The sequence below is a fragment of the Squalius cephalus genome (assembly GCF_949319135.1).
Source record: "Squalius cephalus genome assembly, chromosome: 21".
NCBI classification, from domain to species: Eukaryota; Metazoa; Chordata; class Actinopteri; order Cypriniformes; family Leuciscidae; genus Squalius; species Squalius cephalus.
This window is the reverse complement of record NC_137142.1, coordinates 32,605,331-32,622,340: the sequence shown is the minus strand read 5'-3', so window position 1 is coordinate 32,622,340 and position 17,010 is coordinate 32,605,331. Positions and strand designations below refer to the sequence as shown.

The following is a 17,010-nucleotide window of genomic DNA, read 5'->3' as shown; positions in this document are numbered from 1 at the left end:
TTGTAACTTTTGGTTTTATTCTGTTGTTATTGTATAGTGAGAAACCATAAAAGAGCCTGCACACAATGTGCTTTGTGATTTTCAAAAAAACAAACATGTATTGAGGCCATAAAAATAATGTGCATAATGCAAAGTCTAAATAGAAATTGCATGCCTGATCACATTTATAAATCATTTACCGCAATACTTATACATGTTCAGACATTTATATATTATAAAATTGTGTAGAAAAAAATAAAAAATAAATAACTTATATTCCTGAAATCTAAAGGAAGAAAAATATGTTGATGAGTTGCATTTAATTGTTCATTTTCAACTCATTGTCTGATTGTTTTATATTACGTTTCAATTACAAACATTTTTGGCGTACATTTATAGATAGATTTTTCAGCATACATACATTTCAGATATAAGATCAGGTGTACAATTTGTACTTCGAAACAAACGATGATGTGACATTGAAACCATTTTGTTTTTGCACAGAGCACTTTTATGGCCTCTGAATAAACATTTACTATAAAACGAATAAAATGCAGAAGGCTACAACAATGACTGAAGTCAACATCAGAATCACATAATTTGTTTTTATTTTATTTTAGACAATGAATTAAAAAAAGGAAGAAAGTGATTGCTGTATTTAAATTCCCTTACTAGCATTTCCATCAATGGTAAAAAGAACACAAAAGCAATTCAGCATTTTCTGTGGAAAAATATACATTAACACAATAAAAAATATCTACAGAAAAGGACAATGACAATAAAAAAGATGAAAAATGCCTCGAGTGTTAAAAAGAAAACCATTTACAATAGACTCTCTGAAAGGAATCTCATACGTTTTCCTCACCAAAATCACAACTGTACCTTTGATGAAAATGCACATTTTAGATAAATGAGACATAGAAGTTCTGCTATATTACAGTGTTTATATATGCTTTGTATGTAGTTATGATAAATACTGTGGGAATTTAGCAAAAATGTATATTTTTAATAGATTTATGTATTACACAGTACTACAAATATGAATACTATAAGCCACACATCCCTTTTTTAACCTTCTAAAGCAACAATGTGTCACTAATGCGCACCTGATCAGCAGACTCTGCTTACCAAAGTGTCCATATACCAGATACAAATGTACTTAAAATGCTTCTTGAGCAAATAAAGTCTTTTGCTGTGACACAACTGACTATCTAATGAGAATCTATAAACGCACAAGAGCCAAAAGAAAAATATCTCTGCTTAGACAATGATGCAGCAGTGGAGAATATGTGTACAAACAAATATAAATAAATAGAAAAGCTTCATATACATGCAGGGTGAATACAAAGTACAGAATACAGTAAATGCATGAGCTATATTCAGTATAAGTGTGTTTACTGACAGAATGGTGAGGCTGTCGGGTCAAAGGTTTTAAAGACATCCCTCAGGGGCCTGTCTTTCTTCTTACTGTCTTTGTCCTCCTCATCCTCTTGCTGAGTCCCACCGGCAGATCCCACAGGTTTGTTCTGGCGTGGGTCCGTGTAAGCAGGCCGTATCAGTCCTGCTAGTGCCTGGATGGGCAAGTTGTGCACAGCGGGAGCTGGCGCTCGGACTGGCGAACACGGAGACGCTGGCATTACTGTAGGCACAGGAGGAGGAGGAGCAGGAGGATGTGACGTACAGCCACTTGTGTTGCTCTCAGAGTCATCAACTGGACTTTTTTCATCTTTTTCCATCCCTGTTCCCTGTGACGGCGAGGCATGTGGTGGAGAGCTTTGGAGCTTCGCAGAAGGCTTTAGGATACTCGACTTTTTAGGTGGCTCCTCGCTTTCACGTTTCGGGGAGAGTAAGCTGTGATTGCGCGGATCGTATAAACTGATCCCACCTAACAGCGTGGTTGGACTATCAAGACCTGCACCGATGGAAGATGCCAGACGGGGAGCATATGGAGGCAACTTCTCCGAATCGGGCTTAACGGAAGCGGCAACCGGTTGGTTTGAGGATCCACGCTGTAGCCGTGGATCTCCTCCTCCTGATGGACTCTCCCTCACACCTGGAGGCTTGGAGTCCAGGCTGCCAGATCGGCTGATTCTGGGATCAAGAGTCTTGTGAGTACGTGGGTCCAAGGGCTTGTCCGGATGGTGGTGGCGAGAATCTACCGTCCTACCGGGAGGGCTCCCGAGTCGACTAACACCCTCCTTAAAGCGGGCGGCTGCGAGACGTGGATCAGGAGAAGACGGAGTTGCTGATGGAGGATGATCCGGAGGGGAGGAAAGGGTACGGTTTAGTTGAGCATCTGCTATTAAAGGTGGGAGCGGCAGGTTTATGGAGTGCTCCTGTTTGGGAATCAACAGAGGAATGAGGTCTTCTGGAGCCCAAACCACGGTTTGAGCAAAGGCCGGACGCTGAAGGAGTATATCCACCCGGATGTGACTAAACGGCTTAATCTGACAGCGCGGGTCTCGCAGCGTGGCTCCAGGACTGGGATCCAATGGGATCAAGGCTGCTCTTTCCCTTAGCTCTCTTTCAAACTCCTCATCATCCTCTCCAGTGGGCGGTTTGTGGGACCTGGAGGGGTTTGGGTGGCGATGAGCGTCAGGTTTGGAGGCATCCATAGGTTTCATCTTGCGTGGGTCTCTGGCAAGCCTGGGATCCCCGACACCATCTCCAGCGTCTTTCCTGGGGTCTGGAGGTCTCTGACGCGGGTCAGTTTTTATTCGAGGATCGCTGGGCAATGCTCGCTCCTTTTGGAGTCTAGGGTCGGCTGGTGGCATGCTTGGCTGGTTTTTCAGCATATCATTCTGCTTCTTTAGAGAATTAAGGATGGCTGTTACGCTACTGCCCTCTTCCTCATCACTGGAGTACCAATTAGGGGTTTCATCTAATAAACAGAAATTATATTAGAATATGAACTTTCAAACCGGAACCAAGAACTATCCATCTTTGCTAGTTTATTACTATCCAATAATAACACGGTTTGACTATATAAAAATGTAAAAAAAAAGTTCTTAGTTTCAGTGCTGCAGGAATTATGTAATTTTGTAGGCCAACGCTTGATTCTTACAAGTTTTGTCTTCAAAATAATCTTCACAAATTAACCCAGTTTTAATGAATTTTGAAGTCTAAATACAATTGCCAGAATTAAAATTTAAAGTTAGGCTATAAACAAACCTGACTTCGTCACCAAGCTTTCGACAACTCTTTCAACGTGTATGTTTACATGCACACTTGTAATGCAATTATAATGCGATTTTGGAAATATTGCCATTAAACTTTACCTCATCATGTAAACACAATAGTTTGATCAAACTAATGCAATTAAAATTCTAATTGCACCATTGCTATGTTCATCACGGCACCGAATAATATCCAATATGTCCGTGGAAATGTGTTTTGCATTTGATGCAAGTAAATTAAAACAGTGGCCAGTAACATGCATGTATATAACAAGTATGTGAGTTCATAATTTGTTCTGTGGGGTGTGCAAATAATGGCGGTAGAAATAACCACACTTCTGAGTGAATAATCAGAATAACGAAAATTGCATGTAAATAGGACTGCAGAGGTTTGCTCATGTCATTACTCTGATTATTGGAAAAGATTGCATTATTGGTGCACATCTAAACAATCTTTTAAATTTAAAATCAACAAAGTGAAAAGTTTTAGAATAGTTTGTAAGAATCTGAATATAAACACAACTAAGCTGTAAAAGTAGATATTGAGTAGATGCGTTTTCCTGTTCATCATGATGATGTTAAATGTCCCCGACAATCTCTGTAGTCCCATTTAGCCACTGCCTTTTTCAAGACACGTAAAAACTTTTTTTTTAAATCACAACTGATGCATTTTGACATGTAATAAAATTTCTTGAGCTTGTGTTAACCACAGACCTTATTTCAAACATTTAACCAAAAACACATTAGCAGAAGTAAAAAACAACAACTTTTTTCCCATTTTCGGAACTCATTCCTGCAGCACGCCATTGTTCAAAGTTAAAGCAATATTGTTTCAAAATGTTTATTTTTCAACATCCCTCTCTAACCTTTCTCTCTGTTGGGAGGTGCAGACCCTTGTCCACATCCCTCGTCCCTATGAGAGTCAGAGTCTTGCTTGTTCTGGTTTAGATGTAAAAGCAAAACCTTCTGTACAGCTGGCAGGAAGTCCTGCATCCCACTGGAATTAGTGTTACCATGTGGCTGGGAGTCCTGGATGGGTCCCTCATCTGTAGGTACAACAGAAATAGGGTATTTCATATATATCAAGCTTTTTTCATCTATTAATGGGAAAAGACTTTTTAAAGCTAAATGAAGACCTACCCCCTTGGGCCAGAGACTGACTGCTAAACAAATTCTTGAAGAACTCGGAGGGCATCTGGCCCATGTTTGGGAAAGGCATTTGCATTTGCATGTCAGGCACAGGTTGAAATGGAGCCCCCTGGTGATTCAATGGAGGATGGTTCATGTGCTGCATGTTGACGTGGAAAGGAGGAGGCTGACCTGGAGGTGGCATTGGAAAGCCTTGGGGTGGAGGTTGGCCTGGTGGACTTTGGGGCATTCCTGGACCTGTGAATGGTAAGGGAGGGCTCCTTATGGAGCCTGGATGAGGGGGATGGGAAGGATTGGGTGGAGAAGACATCATATTGCCAGCCTGTATATCCTCAGGGCTACTTCCAAACTGTGGACCACCTTGAAACTGACCAGCAGGGGGAGATGCACTGTTGTAGAAATTGGGCCTGCAATAAAATACACAACAAATTAATGCACAAATAAAATAGCAAGATATAAAATCATAACTAAGTCAAGTCAAGTCACCTTCATTTATATAGTGCTTTTAACAATATAGATTGTTTCAAAGCAGCTTTACAGTGATAATAGGAAATCAAAGTAACAGAGATTGTTTTGGCTTTACAGCAGCTCTAGAACAAAGTTATTTGGACTATTGGAGGAAAAAAGTTTGTGAACTTTACTTTTCTATTATTTTGAATAGGTAATCCATCCATGCTAACAACAGTTCTCAATTTTAAAGAAGTTTAACTTGCAAAAAATAGGGGGGAATCCACTATTTATTATGACTTTATGAAACGGATGTAAACAGACCAATCTTGACTAAATATTCTGGATGTAAACACAGTTAAAAGGGGATTCAGTCAATAAATGGCAATAGTACCTTAGAGCAATCTTCTGTGCCAAGTCCACAGTAGGCTGAACTTTGATCTCAAACAGAGAGGGGATCTTCTTTCCTCCATCCGGGGGACTTCCAGGCCCAGGGGTGGGTAACAATCCGACTCCGGGAGGGGGTTTCGGCAGTGGGGCAATTCCTTGTTTTCTCAGATCTGCTAACTCCATCTCATCTTCATTGACAGTTTCCTCATCTGTATTGAGGATCTAAAATGTGCGACATCAATCAGGTTTCCATTGCATGCTTTATTTGTTGAATTTGACCAAATATTTCTAAGAGTTGAAAATATTTTAAACTTAAAATTAGCTAGATATGAGATTGATATTTCCATACCTGTGGCTGGTGGCATAAATTGCTTGGACTACTCTTACAAGTTAGTCATCTAATTGTTCTCTGTTAGTTACATAAAAAAGTAAATTGATCTAATTTGAATCTGAAAAGTAAGACGTATTACCCCTTGTGGGTCAGACTAGTTCTAAAGACACAGTCTTAACATATTGGCTGTTTATGCATCTTGCCAATGGACTGCATATAAACAGTAGCTTTCCTGTAGCTCAAACAGTAAAGCATTGGCGGGTTCGCCATGGGTCATGGGTTCGATTCCCAGGAAAAGCAAGAACTGATAAGAATGTAAATGTGTACCTTGAAATGCAATGTGAGTCGCTTTGGATAAAAGCATCTGCCAAATGCATAAATGTAAAGTCAAGTCACCTTCATTTATATAGCGCTTTTAACAATATTAATTGTTTCAAAGCAGCTTTACGGTGATAATAGGAACTTACAGTAACAGAGTTTGTTTTGGCTTTACAGCAGCTCTAGGATTAAGTTATTGTCCAGCTGAAGTTAGTTTTATAAAGTGCTAAAAAAAGCATCATTTTGAGCCTGGAACTGGACAGTTGCTGAGAACACATTTTTTATTACCATTACATAGCTGAGCAAGACGCATTATCCCAGGTTACTTAAATTTTTAACATCAGTGCTTTTTAAATATGCATACAGTGCATGTATTTGTAGGGAAAATGAATGTTAAGTGACAAGTTAGCCCATACCTTGTCCAAAAGTTCCTTGGTCACATCGGTTAAAGGCTCATGGGAAAATTTGCAGTTATCTCCTTGATAACACTTTGCTCCGGTGTGAAAGAACTTGCAAGGATACTCACATAAACTTTAAGGTCAAGGTCCAAAACAAGGAAAAAATAAAGCTGCAAGCATAAATTAAAGGGCCAAGCACAAAGAAGTCATGCCAGCATCAGACCAACTGTAACAATGATTAAGACATATTAAGATGATTTTAGGCAAAATGGCTTAAAAAAAACTTTGACCGAATTGATGTGGTGTGGTCAGAGTAAGGTCATAATGACACATGCAAAGTATGGTGTCAATAAGCCAAAGCATTGCAGAGAGACAGACTCAGAGTCGTTTTAGCATCATGCCATCAAATTTGTCTCTGCGGTATACAAAAATGTTTTCGTCTATCGACACGAAATCCATAACTTTTTGCCAACATGGTCTGAAGATGATTTGAGTCGAGTTTTGTGAAAATCAGACAGATGGTGTAGGAGGAGTTCGAAAAAGTAGGTTTTTAAAGAAAATCAAAAAGGTGGACAGGAAGTTAATCCGACTATAGCAAAATTAGTATCTTTATTCTCAGCATGACCCAAGAAATTTCATTACAATAGGGCTAATTTAATCAAAAGCTATTAACATTTTTGGAAATTTCATTGTAATTTTTTAACACAAGGTGGTGCTGTCTCGAAACTTTTTGAGTACCTTCAGGGCATGGTGCTGATGACACATACCGAGTTTCGTAACGATACAACAATGTTTAATTAAACACAAAATTAAAAATGGCCGACACCCAAACTGTGATATTTGGCCAAACCGTTCAAAGTTATAAGCAAAAATAGACATTTTTCATATCTCCCGACCACTAGGTGGCTCTGTGTCGAAACTGTGCATATACCCTTAGGTCATGGTTGTCATTACACACACCAAGTTTGGTCAGAATAAGCTAAAGCGTTGCGGAGATATAGCCTCACGTCCATTTTTGCTCTTTATCGAATTCTTTCGAGCATTATTCGAGAACGGATTGACGAATCAACTTAAATTCCATAACTTTTTGTCACCATGGTTTGAAGATGATCTGGTTCAATTTTGTTTCTAGCCCTTACGGTTCAAAAGTTATTAGCATAAACGTAAGGGAAATTTTGGACAGTTAGTGGCGCTAGAGGGATTGAGCTAAGAAACTACAAAATTGTTGTGGTTAATGTTCAGACTGTCCTCTATCTGTGTGCCAAATTTTATAACTTTCCCACAAGCCGGTCTATGGGCTGCCTTAGACTCAAGCGTGAAAGAAGAAGAAGCGGAAGAAAAAGAAGAACACTAACAACTACGATAGGTGCCTACACACATTCAGTGCAACAAGAGAAAGCCCTAAAGACATGTGAAGATTATCTCTTTTACAGTTAATCTGTACAAAAAAAAACTCATCCAATAAATGTTTTGAAAGGATATTGTGCATGTATATACAGATATCTCCTTTGGTACAGTATCCCTGGACATAAAATTTGCACAGTTCCTTTTTCTTCTCTGGAACAACATTATCATGTTCAAACTTGCACTGGTCCCCCTGTAAGCAAAGTGAATAAAAGATCTTAAAAGCATGTACACATTTTTAACAAATTTGAATTAAATGAAATGTTTAACCATGTTTGTGTGATGTATTTGTATTATAGTTTTGTAATAGCTTACTTTGATGCATCGACCCTCAAGGAAATATTTACAAATGTGCCTCCCATTGTGTTCAACCGTATGCTGATTAATGAATTCCTGGCTCATGATTGGACGCTTCTTCTGGAAACTGGGCGGGCCTTTAGATTCCTGCTACAAGACATATGACGACATATAAAAAGAGTGCTCTGAGATCCTAATGGTGATGATCCGATCAAAAATGAGAAATTCTCACCATGTCTCCTCCACCCTGCTCTCCTCCTCGACCACGGCCTCGGCCCCAGTTCTTCCCCTTTTGTTTCTTATTTTTGTTGGGCATTCCTCGCCCCCTGCCAAGGGCACCACGACCTCTACCACGTTGTCCACCAACTATATAACAAGTAAAAGAATAAGAGATAACCACACGATTCACTCTGTTGGGTCTTCAAATTAATTTCCATGCAGACCTCTATAATATTTTGAAGTAAACGAACATACACTGCTGTTGTTGTCCCTTCATAATTGGTCTCTTGGCCTGGTCCCTCGGTGGTCCTCCTCTGCCACGACCAGATGACTCCTTAGCATGTTTGTATTTCGACAACTCCTCTGAGAAATCATCCTCGTCATCATAGTCATACTTTTCTTCACTGTAGTCACTGTATTTGTCCAGATCGCTGTTCTTGTGCTGCATTGATCTCGGTGGTTTTACAGGTTCATTTTCACGCTGGGATCACAGGTAGAAAGGGAAATTAATTGAGCGGGATGATAATGAAATTTGAAATTCTGTAGGGAAAACCCTGAACTCACCTGAGACAACTCGCTGTCATGATCACGATATGTCCCTTTGCTCTTCTTGCTCTTAGGTCTTTCTTGACGCTCATGCTCAGAGTCATAGCTGTCCGAGCTGGAGCCACTGGATGGAGAGTGATGCTGAAATTGGAAAAAAAATTGGTGGAAAAAAAGCATTAAAGAAAAGGTCAAAACAAACGAGTTGCACAAAAAAAATGCAATGATAGATTACCTTTTGCCGTTCTCGTCGTCTCCTCTTCGACCGTCGCTTTTCTTTAATTTTCCTGTGTCGCTTTCGTGAATGCCGGTGTGACTTCTCGTCTTTTACCTTCTCTTTGTCTTTCTCGGCCCCTTCAGACTCTTCCTTACTTTCCTTTACTTCTTCTATGCTTATGCCTTCATCATCTATTTCTCCATCCTCCAATTCACCATCCTCCCTGTAAGAAAACGTTTGAGCGTATCATTAACAAAAACGATCAAGCCAAGAAAAGACTATCAAATCAGTGAAATAAATTAATATTCTAGGCAAAACAGTATAGAAACACTACTATTAATGTGCATACTCAGTTAGGAGTTTGTTATGAAGTAAGAATTATGCCAAAAAGCATCCACCCACAATGCTCTAGCAACCTCAAAGAACATCCTAGAAACTGCATAGCAATGCACTGGCAAACACCCACAACACCATAGTATAGTGTCGTTCAGTTTTGCTTGGGCAAACAACACTCGTTTTCTTCAGTACATATTAAATTCTTGTAAATCGAAAAGTAAAAATAACTAAAAAGAATATAACACACAAAATAAGCTTCTATTCTAAAGGCCTATAATAGGCTGGATACGAACAATACAGTTTGCTTTGCTTTTATTTATAGCCTATTTTTATTTATTTTTTATGAAGTTGTGTTTTTTTGGATATGTTTAAGATTAAATAAATCTTTTGGGTAATTCCAGAGTCACATAACCCTGGGGCATAAACTTTCTACTTAAATGCCCAATGCAACATCAATGGAAAACTCTTTTTGGATTAAAACCAAAATGGACGTGAATGTTTGTTTTGCCAGTTGTCAAATTCCCAACAGTTTCTCAGCGTTAAAGTCTGGAGCGAGAACAAGGACACGATAACACTGAGGCTCTGAAGGTCTCTCAGTTTTAGACAAAGTAGGCCATGACACTGTAGAAAGAAACCAAGATCTATTGGATTTTTTTCACGTCTGGGTATTACAGCTAAATAAATGGCCTTTACACAGTGACTTAGCATTGAACATGCCAAAAATGGCCCTTAGTGTGTTTAATAACCCAACGAGAAAATGTTTCAACACGTCTGTAAACAGGAGGATGTGGTCACTATGTATGTGAGATCAGTGGTTTGATGACAAACTTGGGTGTCTTCTGTGTTGAACTTGGAGGGCAAAAACAAGGGGAAATGGAAGCAAAACTCAATGATTACAATATTTAAAACACATTACACTTCTTCAATATTAAACAGATTGAAATGAAAAGCATGTAATGCACATGCAGAGGTGAGACATTGCTGTAAAAAGCTATCTGAAAAACAGCTGGCATGTTTTGGAATTGAAATGAGACTGTTTTTGCATGTGGATTCTGTCAAGGCCAAGCCAGCAATCTCTTTATTCAATAATGCATGCTATATCACTGTTGGTCATATTTGCAACTGAAGTGCAATTATATTAATGGGATATAAATGCATCTGAATAAGGGTCAGAAATTATTCAGGAATCAGGACAAAAAAGCCTCCAAAATGCCCTAGATAAGTAGGGAGGGGGGAAATGTTAGGCCTATCCGTTACATAACTTAATATTTATTTTATTCTAGGCCGATCTATTTATGAGTTCAAAAACATGACCATTTCAATAAATTGATTTAACATCAATTATGCCAATGAAATTTGTCAAAAATGGGCAACACAGCATTATAAAAATTGTGATGAATAAAAATAAACTTTGGGTAATTCCAGAGTTACATAAACTATCCTCTTAAATTCCCATTGCAACGTTAATGGAGCAGCAAACTCTTGTTGGATTAAAACCAATTGGGATGTGAATGTTTGTTTCAATGAACCGATTCAACAATTTCTAACAATGACATTTGACAAATATGGACAACACGCAGTGTGATGATGAATGGTGCTCAATAAAACCATGAATGCATTAAAGAAAATAAATTGGGCCGGTTTTCATGTCAAGTTAACAATGGGCAGATAAACTTAAACTTATGTCAGACTCTTGTCAACCTGACCTGGTTGACAATTACAACAGCTCAACGCATGGCTTACAAAGCCTCAACAGTCCTGCCACGAATCCCTACCAGACATGTTTTCCTTTCCCAGGTGGGCGGGGCGATCCGATTGTACGTGAGTGGGCGGGGCAAAATATCCATTTACATATTCAACAGCCTTGAAACGACTTATTAACATTACTGTAATAATAACCAGCTACAGCCTTCTACAAAAACTCAAATGTCCTTCAAAATCAGCTAGATAAGAGCGCAAACCAAGTGGGGGAAAACAATGAAAACTGACAAAGATGAGCAGTGTCACTTTCTTTCCTCTTTAACAGATATTAAAATGAAAGTGCATGCAGGAAAACATGACCACTACTTAGTGAACTGGGGGAAAGGCCTGTCCAAAAACGAAAACGAAGACTTGACGTTGAAAAAAAAACAAGATAGGTGCCAAAAGATTCACATTCACACACATGAACCTGCACAGTGAAGCATTTGCAGATAAGAACATGTTTACTCGACCTTTCTTCCCCTGTCAGCTCACAGTCTGTCATGTTTTTGTCAAGTACGGGGCTTGGGGGACTGGAGAAGAGGCTCACAAAAGCCATGATGGTTGGAAACGCAACTGGCCCTTCTCCGCAACCAGAGTTAGGAGCATCAGTCACTCGTTGGCTGAAGGTTTTGATATACTGACAGTCTGGAGAAAAACTCACGGTTTACACGTCTCAACAACACATGAGACGCTTAACAGACATTATATCCGGTCTCATGTTTAACGCTGTCTCAACACAGCTTTGATACCCTCAGCTTTGTTTATGTCCCCGGCGGTTTCACAGATGACCTGGTGCGAGACTGCAGACGCAGAATATAGTGTTTATAATCGAAGGTTTTTTCGGGATCTTCCACAGTCATGGCGGCCGCAACACTTTCGTGAAAATGGCTGCAAGGATCTTGCAGCAGCGTGTGGTCCCGCCCAGTTTGTGTTCGGAGCCAATCACTGGCCTTTCCGCCGTCGAGAAGCTGCATTGTCTTGCTCTACTATTGGTTGAAGCACTGGCGCCTAAGTGCGAGGGCAATTTTCTGTTGATCTGTTTGGTTGTTGAAGATGCCAATCATTTTGCTCAGCGCGTACATGTTAGTATGACGCACTATTTATATTCTGATGTTTATGACTTTTTGGTAACAGTTCTGTTTTTATCCTTTTATTTAAACAACAATTCATTTTCTAAAGTATTCCAATATACATAGCCCCTTTACATGTTTTGAAATTTAATCAACAAGAAAACAAAAAATACATACATTTAAAGACTAACATTTAATACGACGGTATAAGGTGCAAATCATAAGATCTGAGTTAAACAGATATAGCTAAACATGACAAAGGCTAAAAAGATTTAAACAATAACTCACATTCCTAAAGCAATAGGCTACCTAAAGTACTATTCAGCATTTCCCATAAATAACCTGTTTATTGTGTGCAAATAAATGACTGCAAGTGAGGCTAATTCCATAGCTAATTACAGTACTGTGAAGTATGTATGTTAGACTATGCAAAATAAACTAGTTATAGCGACAATAAAGTTCCACAACATTTATAAACTTTTTTAAAAGGGATCAAGCATCACAACTTTAGTAATTATATGTAAATCTCTTGCATAAACTTTTATTGCCTATAGAGATACACAAATGATGTGTATACTATGCTTGTGATTCAATTCTATATAATTATTATACATTTTATACAAGTATTTGTCTGTGGTCAAAATGATAATAAATACAATTTGGTTTGGAGTCACACTCGCTTATATATTTTATGTTTCCTGAGACATATTCATTAAATTCAAAGATAAAGATGCTTCTGATCTGTCACTTGTGTCCTCAGGTGGTTTTGTTGTGTGTCGCCTTTTCCAAATAAATAATAGAGTTAGGAACACCGGCAATGCAAAACCGGGAACAAAGGCAGCCACTGCCCAAAGAACATGTTCTGTGATTTGTGATTCCTCCTCTAAAACAAAAAGACAGAGCAAGTCATTTGAGTTTTCACATCATTTATCACAATGCTCATATGAATTATGTATGCCCTTCTGAATCACTTACCATAGGTTTTTCTCAATATCCCATTCAGGCTTAAGTGTTCAGTCTCACAGGTAACACCGTGAGCACTCATGTTAATAAGGCTAAGATAGGAGGTCATCTGAAATGTGCCATCTCTGTGCGGGAGTATTCCAGTACTTGATACACCAAAATAGACCGGCCTTCCTTTTTGGGTCCAACGCACTCGGATGACATTCGGATAGAAGCCATGCACAACACATTTAAGATATTTCTGATCCTGTTTTCCTCCAGCAGATAAAAGCACTGCTGGTTTTGCTACATTGAAGAAACAAAGTAACAGTTTGAATAAATTTATAATTGTCTAACTGGATTGAAATTTTGAGATTTACAAGATCTATATAGTACAGTATATATAAAGTCTCAGGTGCCTACTATAGCACTACGTGTTGTTAAATAAATAATAATTTTCTAACATCCTTATTAGAAATCTGGCAATGAGGGTTACTTTGTTTAAATTTACCTGCCCTAGATAGAGAATTGTTGGACTTTAAGAAGACAGTTTTCACAGCGGAGCACACCATCTTTAGTTTTTCTTCTTTCCTCTTAATGTATTCCATATGTTTTCTCTCTTCTTCTAACATTTTACCAGGTTCACTGGTAGCAACCACAGCTTTCTTCACCAAATCCACATGCATGATGTCTTTACCATCATACCCATAGCGCCATGTATGGTCTACTTGCCCTTGACTGTCGAATGCACACTCGATGAACTGCTGGTATGCATGTTCTTCTAAAGGACAACAATAACATCAACTCTTTTTTTATTGTCAATTATTTCAAATGAAAATATGCACAGAACATTGATACTGGTTCATTCTCAGGAAATGGTATAATGGTTCTAATATAATGGTTTAATCTTTCTGACATCATATTTGGAGGAATTACATCTGTTGGACCAATGTTATGCTGCTATAAAACCTACTGGCAGATGTCAGCGTCCTTAGATTATTGACATATATTTATTTAACCTTGTTTACTTCCCTTCACAAATGCATTGCACATGAATCCAAATTCAACATCCAAATAAAGTTTCCTCCTGTATTTTATTTCCCCACAGTGCAATAGCCTATTAACGACTAAACGACTCATTGACAGATGCTACAAGAGCAAGTAAGTTGTGCTTTATTTACATACACATCTATAAATCATATTGGCAAAAGGGTAATCCTCTAAGGACAGTCCTACCTGCGCCAAGGATGATTTCATGCAAAGCCACAATGAGGAGAAAAGCCAACATTTTGCTCTGACACAGTCCACGTCTACATTATTTAAAATGTGAAAGCGAAAAAACAAATTGTGAAATGATACCGCAGGAAGAACAAAAGTGAAACTGTGTTCACTAGAGTAGGGGGAACCCAGTGTGATTAAACATAGGGCACCATTTATAGACAACAGAACAACAGCAAAGAGACGAGTCTTTAAATGGCAGACATGGAAATATTAACTGTCCGAGCATCTGTGTTAACTCTTCTGCTGTATCCACAGATCATCACAATGTGGACAGGTAAATGATTCATAACGGTTTCTTTTACTTTTTACTGTCAGGCAATCTTTTATGCATATAAGTTTAATACATTTCTCAGGAGTTAATGCTGCTTTCAGTGCTATAGGAATTATTGTAAATTACGAGTTTCCTGGTTAAAAATTCGACATGAACGCCCTCTCAAGTCGTATTTACCACTGGGAACTTCGGGGATACTTTTGATACCCGAGTTCCTGAGATAAGAGAGCCACAAACTTTACACATGGCGAAGGGAAAACGATAGTTGCTGTGACTGCTATTCTTTATTAGTTTTTTCCATAACCGCTACATCGCCTTGTCTTGTCCTTAGAGAGAGAGAGAGAGAGAGAGAGAGAGAGAGGGGGAGAGAGAGAGAGAGAGAGAGAGAGAGAGAGAGAGAGAGAGAGAGAGAGAGAGAGAGAGAGAGAGAGAGAGAGAGAGAGAGAGAGAGAAATACAAACTCCACTAACACTTCTTGCATAAATAACACAAACAAAAAATATTAAAACATCCTTGGACATAACAGTAGTGCATTTACGTACATGAATAATCATTTGAAGCATATTGTTTATATATAATAGCCTGTTTTTTACCGAAATTCCACTGACTGTAACCGGTCTTCTTCGACCCGCTCTGAGCAGGATTCGAACCAAAGTCGACGGCATGGGAGGCGGGCACACTAACAAGCATGCTAAAGACCACAGCTGCTAGCATCAGGTGCTAGCGTGCCTCTTGGGGCCAGGGGAGTGAGGTTTACACACACAGCTCTTACTGGCCTACGTCCGTAACATGACTATAGATTTAGTGATGGTGAATGTTTATAGGCCTATGGTTGCCAATTAATGGGCTTAATATCATTTTGGCTTTAATACGATTTTCCCAGTTAATATCTAAGAATAAACCTGGTGTCCTCCTGCTCTTTCAGACAACAAAGCACTTGAACGTAATGAGCTCGTAATTACGACTTTAGAAGTGGGAAATACAATTTCCGATGGCATGTGAAGGCAGAATATTTACCCTCCTCCATCCCCAGCTCCTCCTCTCGTCCAGTCAGGACTTTCTTGCCTTTCTCTTCAAATCAGACTGTCTTTTCACTTGATTTATGTTGTTGCTACATTAAATTATTGTCATTAAGAACATGAATGATTTCGGCAATATGCTGGTTCTGTTTTGTTTAGCCTATGGGGGTCATCGCTGCGCTCCCTGCTCTTCTTGCCCAGAACAGAACCATGCCACCACTGTATGCTATCTGTCAATCATCTTTGATGTCCTAAAAGAAATGCATTAATATAAATAACAAACCGATCAATTCCTTATCATTACTCTCTCTTTTTTTTTTTAGAGTACCATACAGTAAATGTCCTGGCCTATACTCGCATGATGGGAAAGGGGTCCATGGATCAGGCAGTTGTTGTTTTGGTGAATGACAGCGTATTTGCATACTTTGACCAGGAAAATAAAACGTTTGCCCTACGTCCCAGTGCAAGCGCCGGATTTTCTGTTTTAGAGAAGCGAGACAGCATTTTCTGCCTGGGCGAGGTGACAAAGGGATTCTATCGACAAGCTGAATACCTGGAAAAACTCAAAGAGGAAACAAACTCATCAAAGCCACTTTTGGGTAAATCTGATGATCACCATTAACAAGTAAATTGCTTCTGTTTTGCAGAATCTTTTACTAATCTAATTATATTGCTTGTCCACAGTACGCCCTTCAGTCAATGTGTATACTGAGTTTCCTGAGGAAGAAGGAAAAGCAAATGTACTTTACTGCTATGCCACGGGGTTTTACCCTGGTGACATTGAAATAAACTTTTTTCAAAATGGCCATAAGTCAATTGTGAAGGTAAAGACCTCTGACTTAATGTACAGCAAAGACTGGACCTTCAGAGTGTACAAGTACATGACTATCACCCCGCGGACTGGAGACGAGTACACATGTGAAGTGAGACACAGTAGTATGGCTGAACCCACAATGAAAGTGTGGGGTGAGTTCATTCCCTTTTTTTGAAAAATTATGAAATACAAATTGCATTTAAAAAAGTAATACATTGCCTTCATAATACACACCTTCTGCTCTTTCCTCAAGGGCCTGAGTTTCCAGCTGTACACACATCACATCCCTACTGGGCTTATTCACTACCTCTCGGGATCCTGTTGGGCATCATGACATCTGTCCTGATTTTAAGAAGAACATGGCATTCTCAATTATAATGATGCTTTTGAAAAACTGAAGTACATCTTAGATGAGCACAGTATAGAATTCATTGATTTAGGTAATCTAATCCATCAGAGGATATTTAAATTATTTTTATTGCATGTTTAATTTTAATATTTATTCTGTAAATCAGTGTTTGCATACATTAGTGTCCTTTAATCATTATAAAATAAAATAAAAAAATCTATATTTGCTGTGCAAGACTCACCCTGAACATCCGGTGGCAGCAAAACCCCAAAAATCTGACATGTCTTTCAATAAATACAACTTCTCTACCTTTACAT

General features: G+C 38.8%; 3 protein-coding genes across 4 annotated transcripts; 1 reads left to right on the top strand and 2 right to left on the bottom strand.

The window, feature by feature from the left end:
- Positions 1-3: 3 nt before the first annotated feature.
- Positions 4-11,853, bottom strand: zc3h6 (zinc finger CCCH-type containing 6). 2 transcript variants are annotated; one of them, XM_079855362.1, is made up of 12 exons: positions 11,418-11,853; positions 8,887-9,091; positions 8,673-8,795; positions 8,364-8,589; positions 8,122-8,255; positions 7,908-8,039; positions 7,671-7,785; positions 6,207-6,316; positions 5,146-5,363; positions 4,296-4,711; positions 4,022-4,201; positions 4-2,860 (listed from the first exon to the last, which is right to left on the bottom strand). In XM_079855362.1, the coding sequence occupies exons 1-12, from the start codon at positions 11,501-11,503 to the stop codon at positions 1,374-1,376; spliced, it is 3,432 nt and encodes a 1,143-aa protein (XP_079711488.1). In that variant the 5' UTR covers positions 11,504-11,853; the 3' UTR covers positions 4-1,373. The 2 variants fall into 2 exon arrangements, with proteins under 2 accessions (XP_079711488.1, XP_079711489.1); XM_079855363.1 differs by having other exon boundaries at positions 7,908-8,036.
- Positions 11,854-12,103: 250 nt separating this feature from the next.
- LOC307149197 (H-2 class II histocompatibility antigen, E-D alpha chain) lies at positions 12,104-14,331 on the bottom strand. The gene is made up of 4 exons (XM_079855360.1): positions 14,196-14,331; positions 13,471-13,740; positions 12,993-13,265; positions 12,104-12,900 (listed from the first exon to the last, which is right to left on the bottom strand). The coding sequence occupies exons 1-4, from the start codon at positions 14,245-14,247 to the stop codon at positions 12,707-12,709; spliced, it is 789 nt and encodes a 262-aa protein (XP_079711486.1). The 5' UTR covers positions 14,248-14,331; the 3' UTR covers positions 12,104-12,706.
- Positions 14,332-14,351: 20 nt separating this feature from the next.
- On the top strand, positions 14,352-17,008 carry LOC307149198 (uncharacterized protein). The gene is made up of 4 exons (XM_079855361.1): positions 14,352-14,514; positions 15,854-16,129; positions 16,215-16,496; positions 16,598-17,008. Exons 1-4 carry the CDS (start codon positions 14,433-14,435, stop codon positions 16,720-16,722), a joined length of 765 nt encoding a protein of 254 aa, XP_079711487.1. The 5' UTR covers positions 14,352-14,432; the 3' UTR covers positions 16,723-17,008.
- Positions 17,009-17,010: the final 2 nt, after the last annotated feature.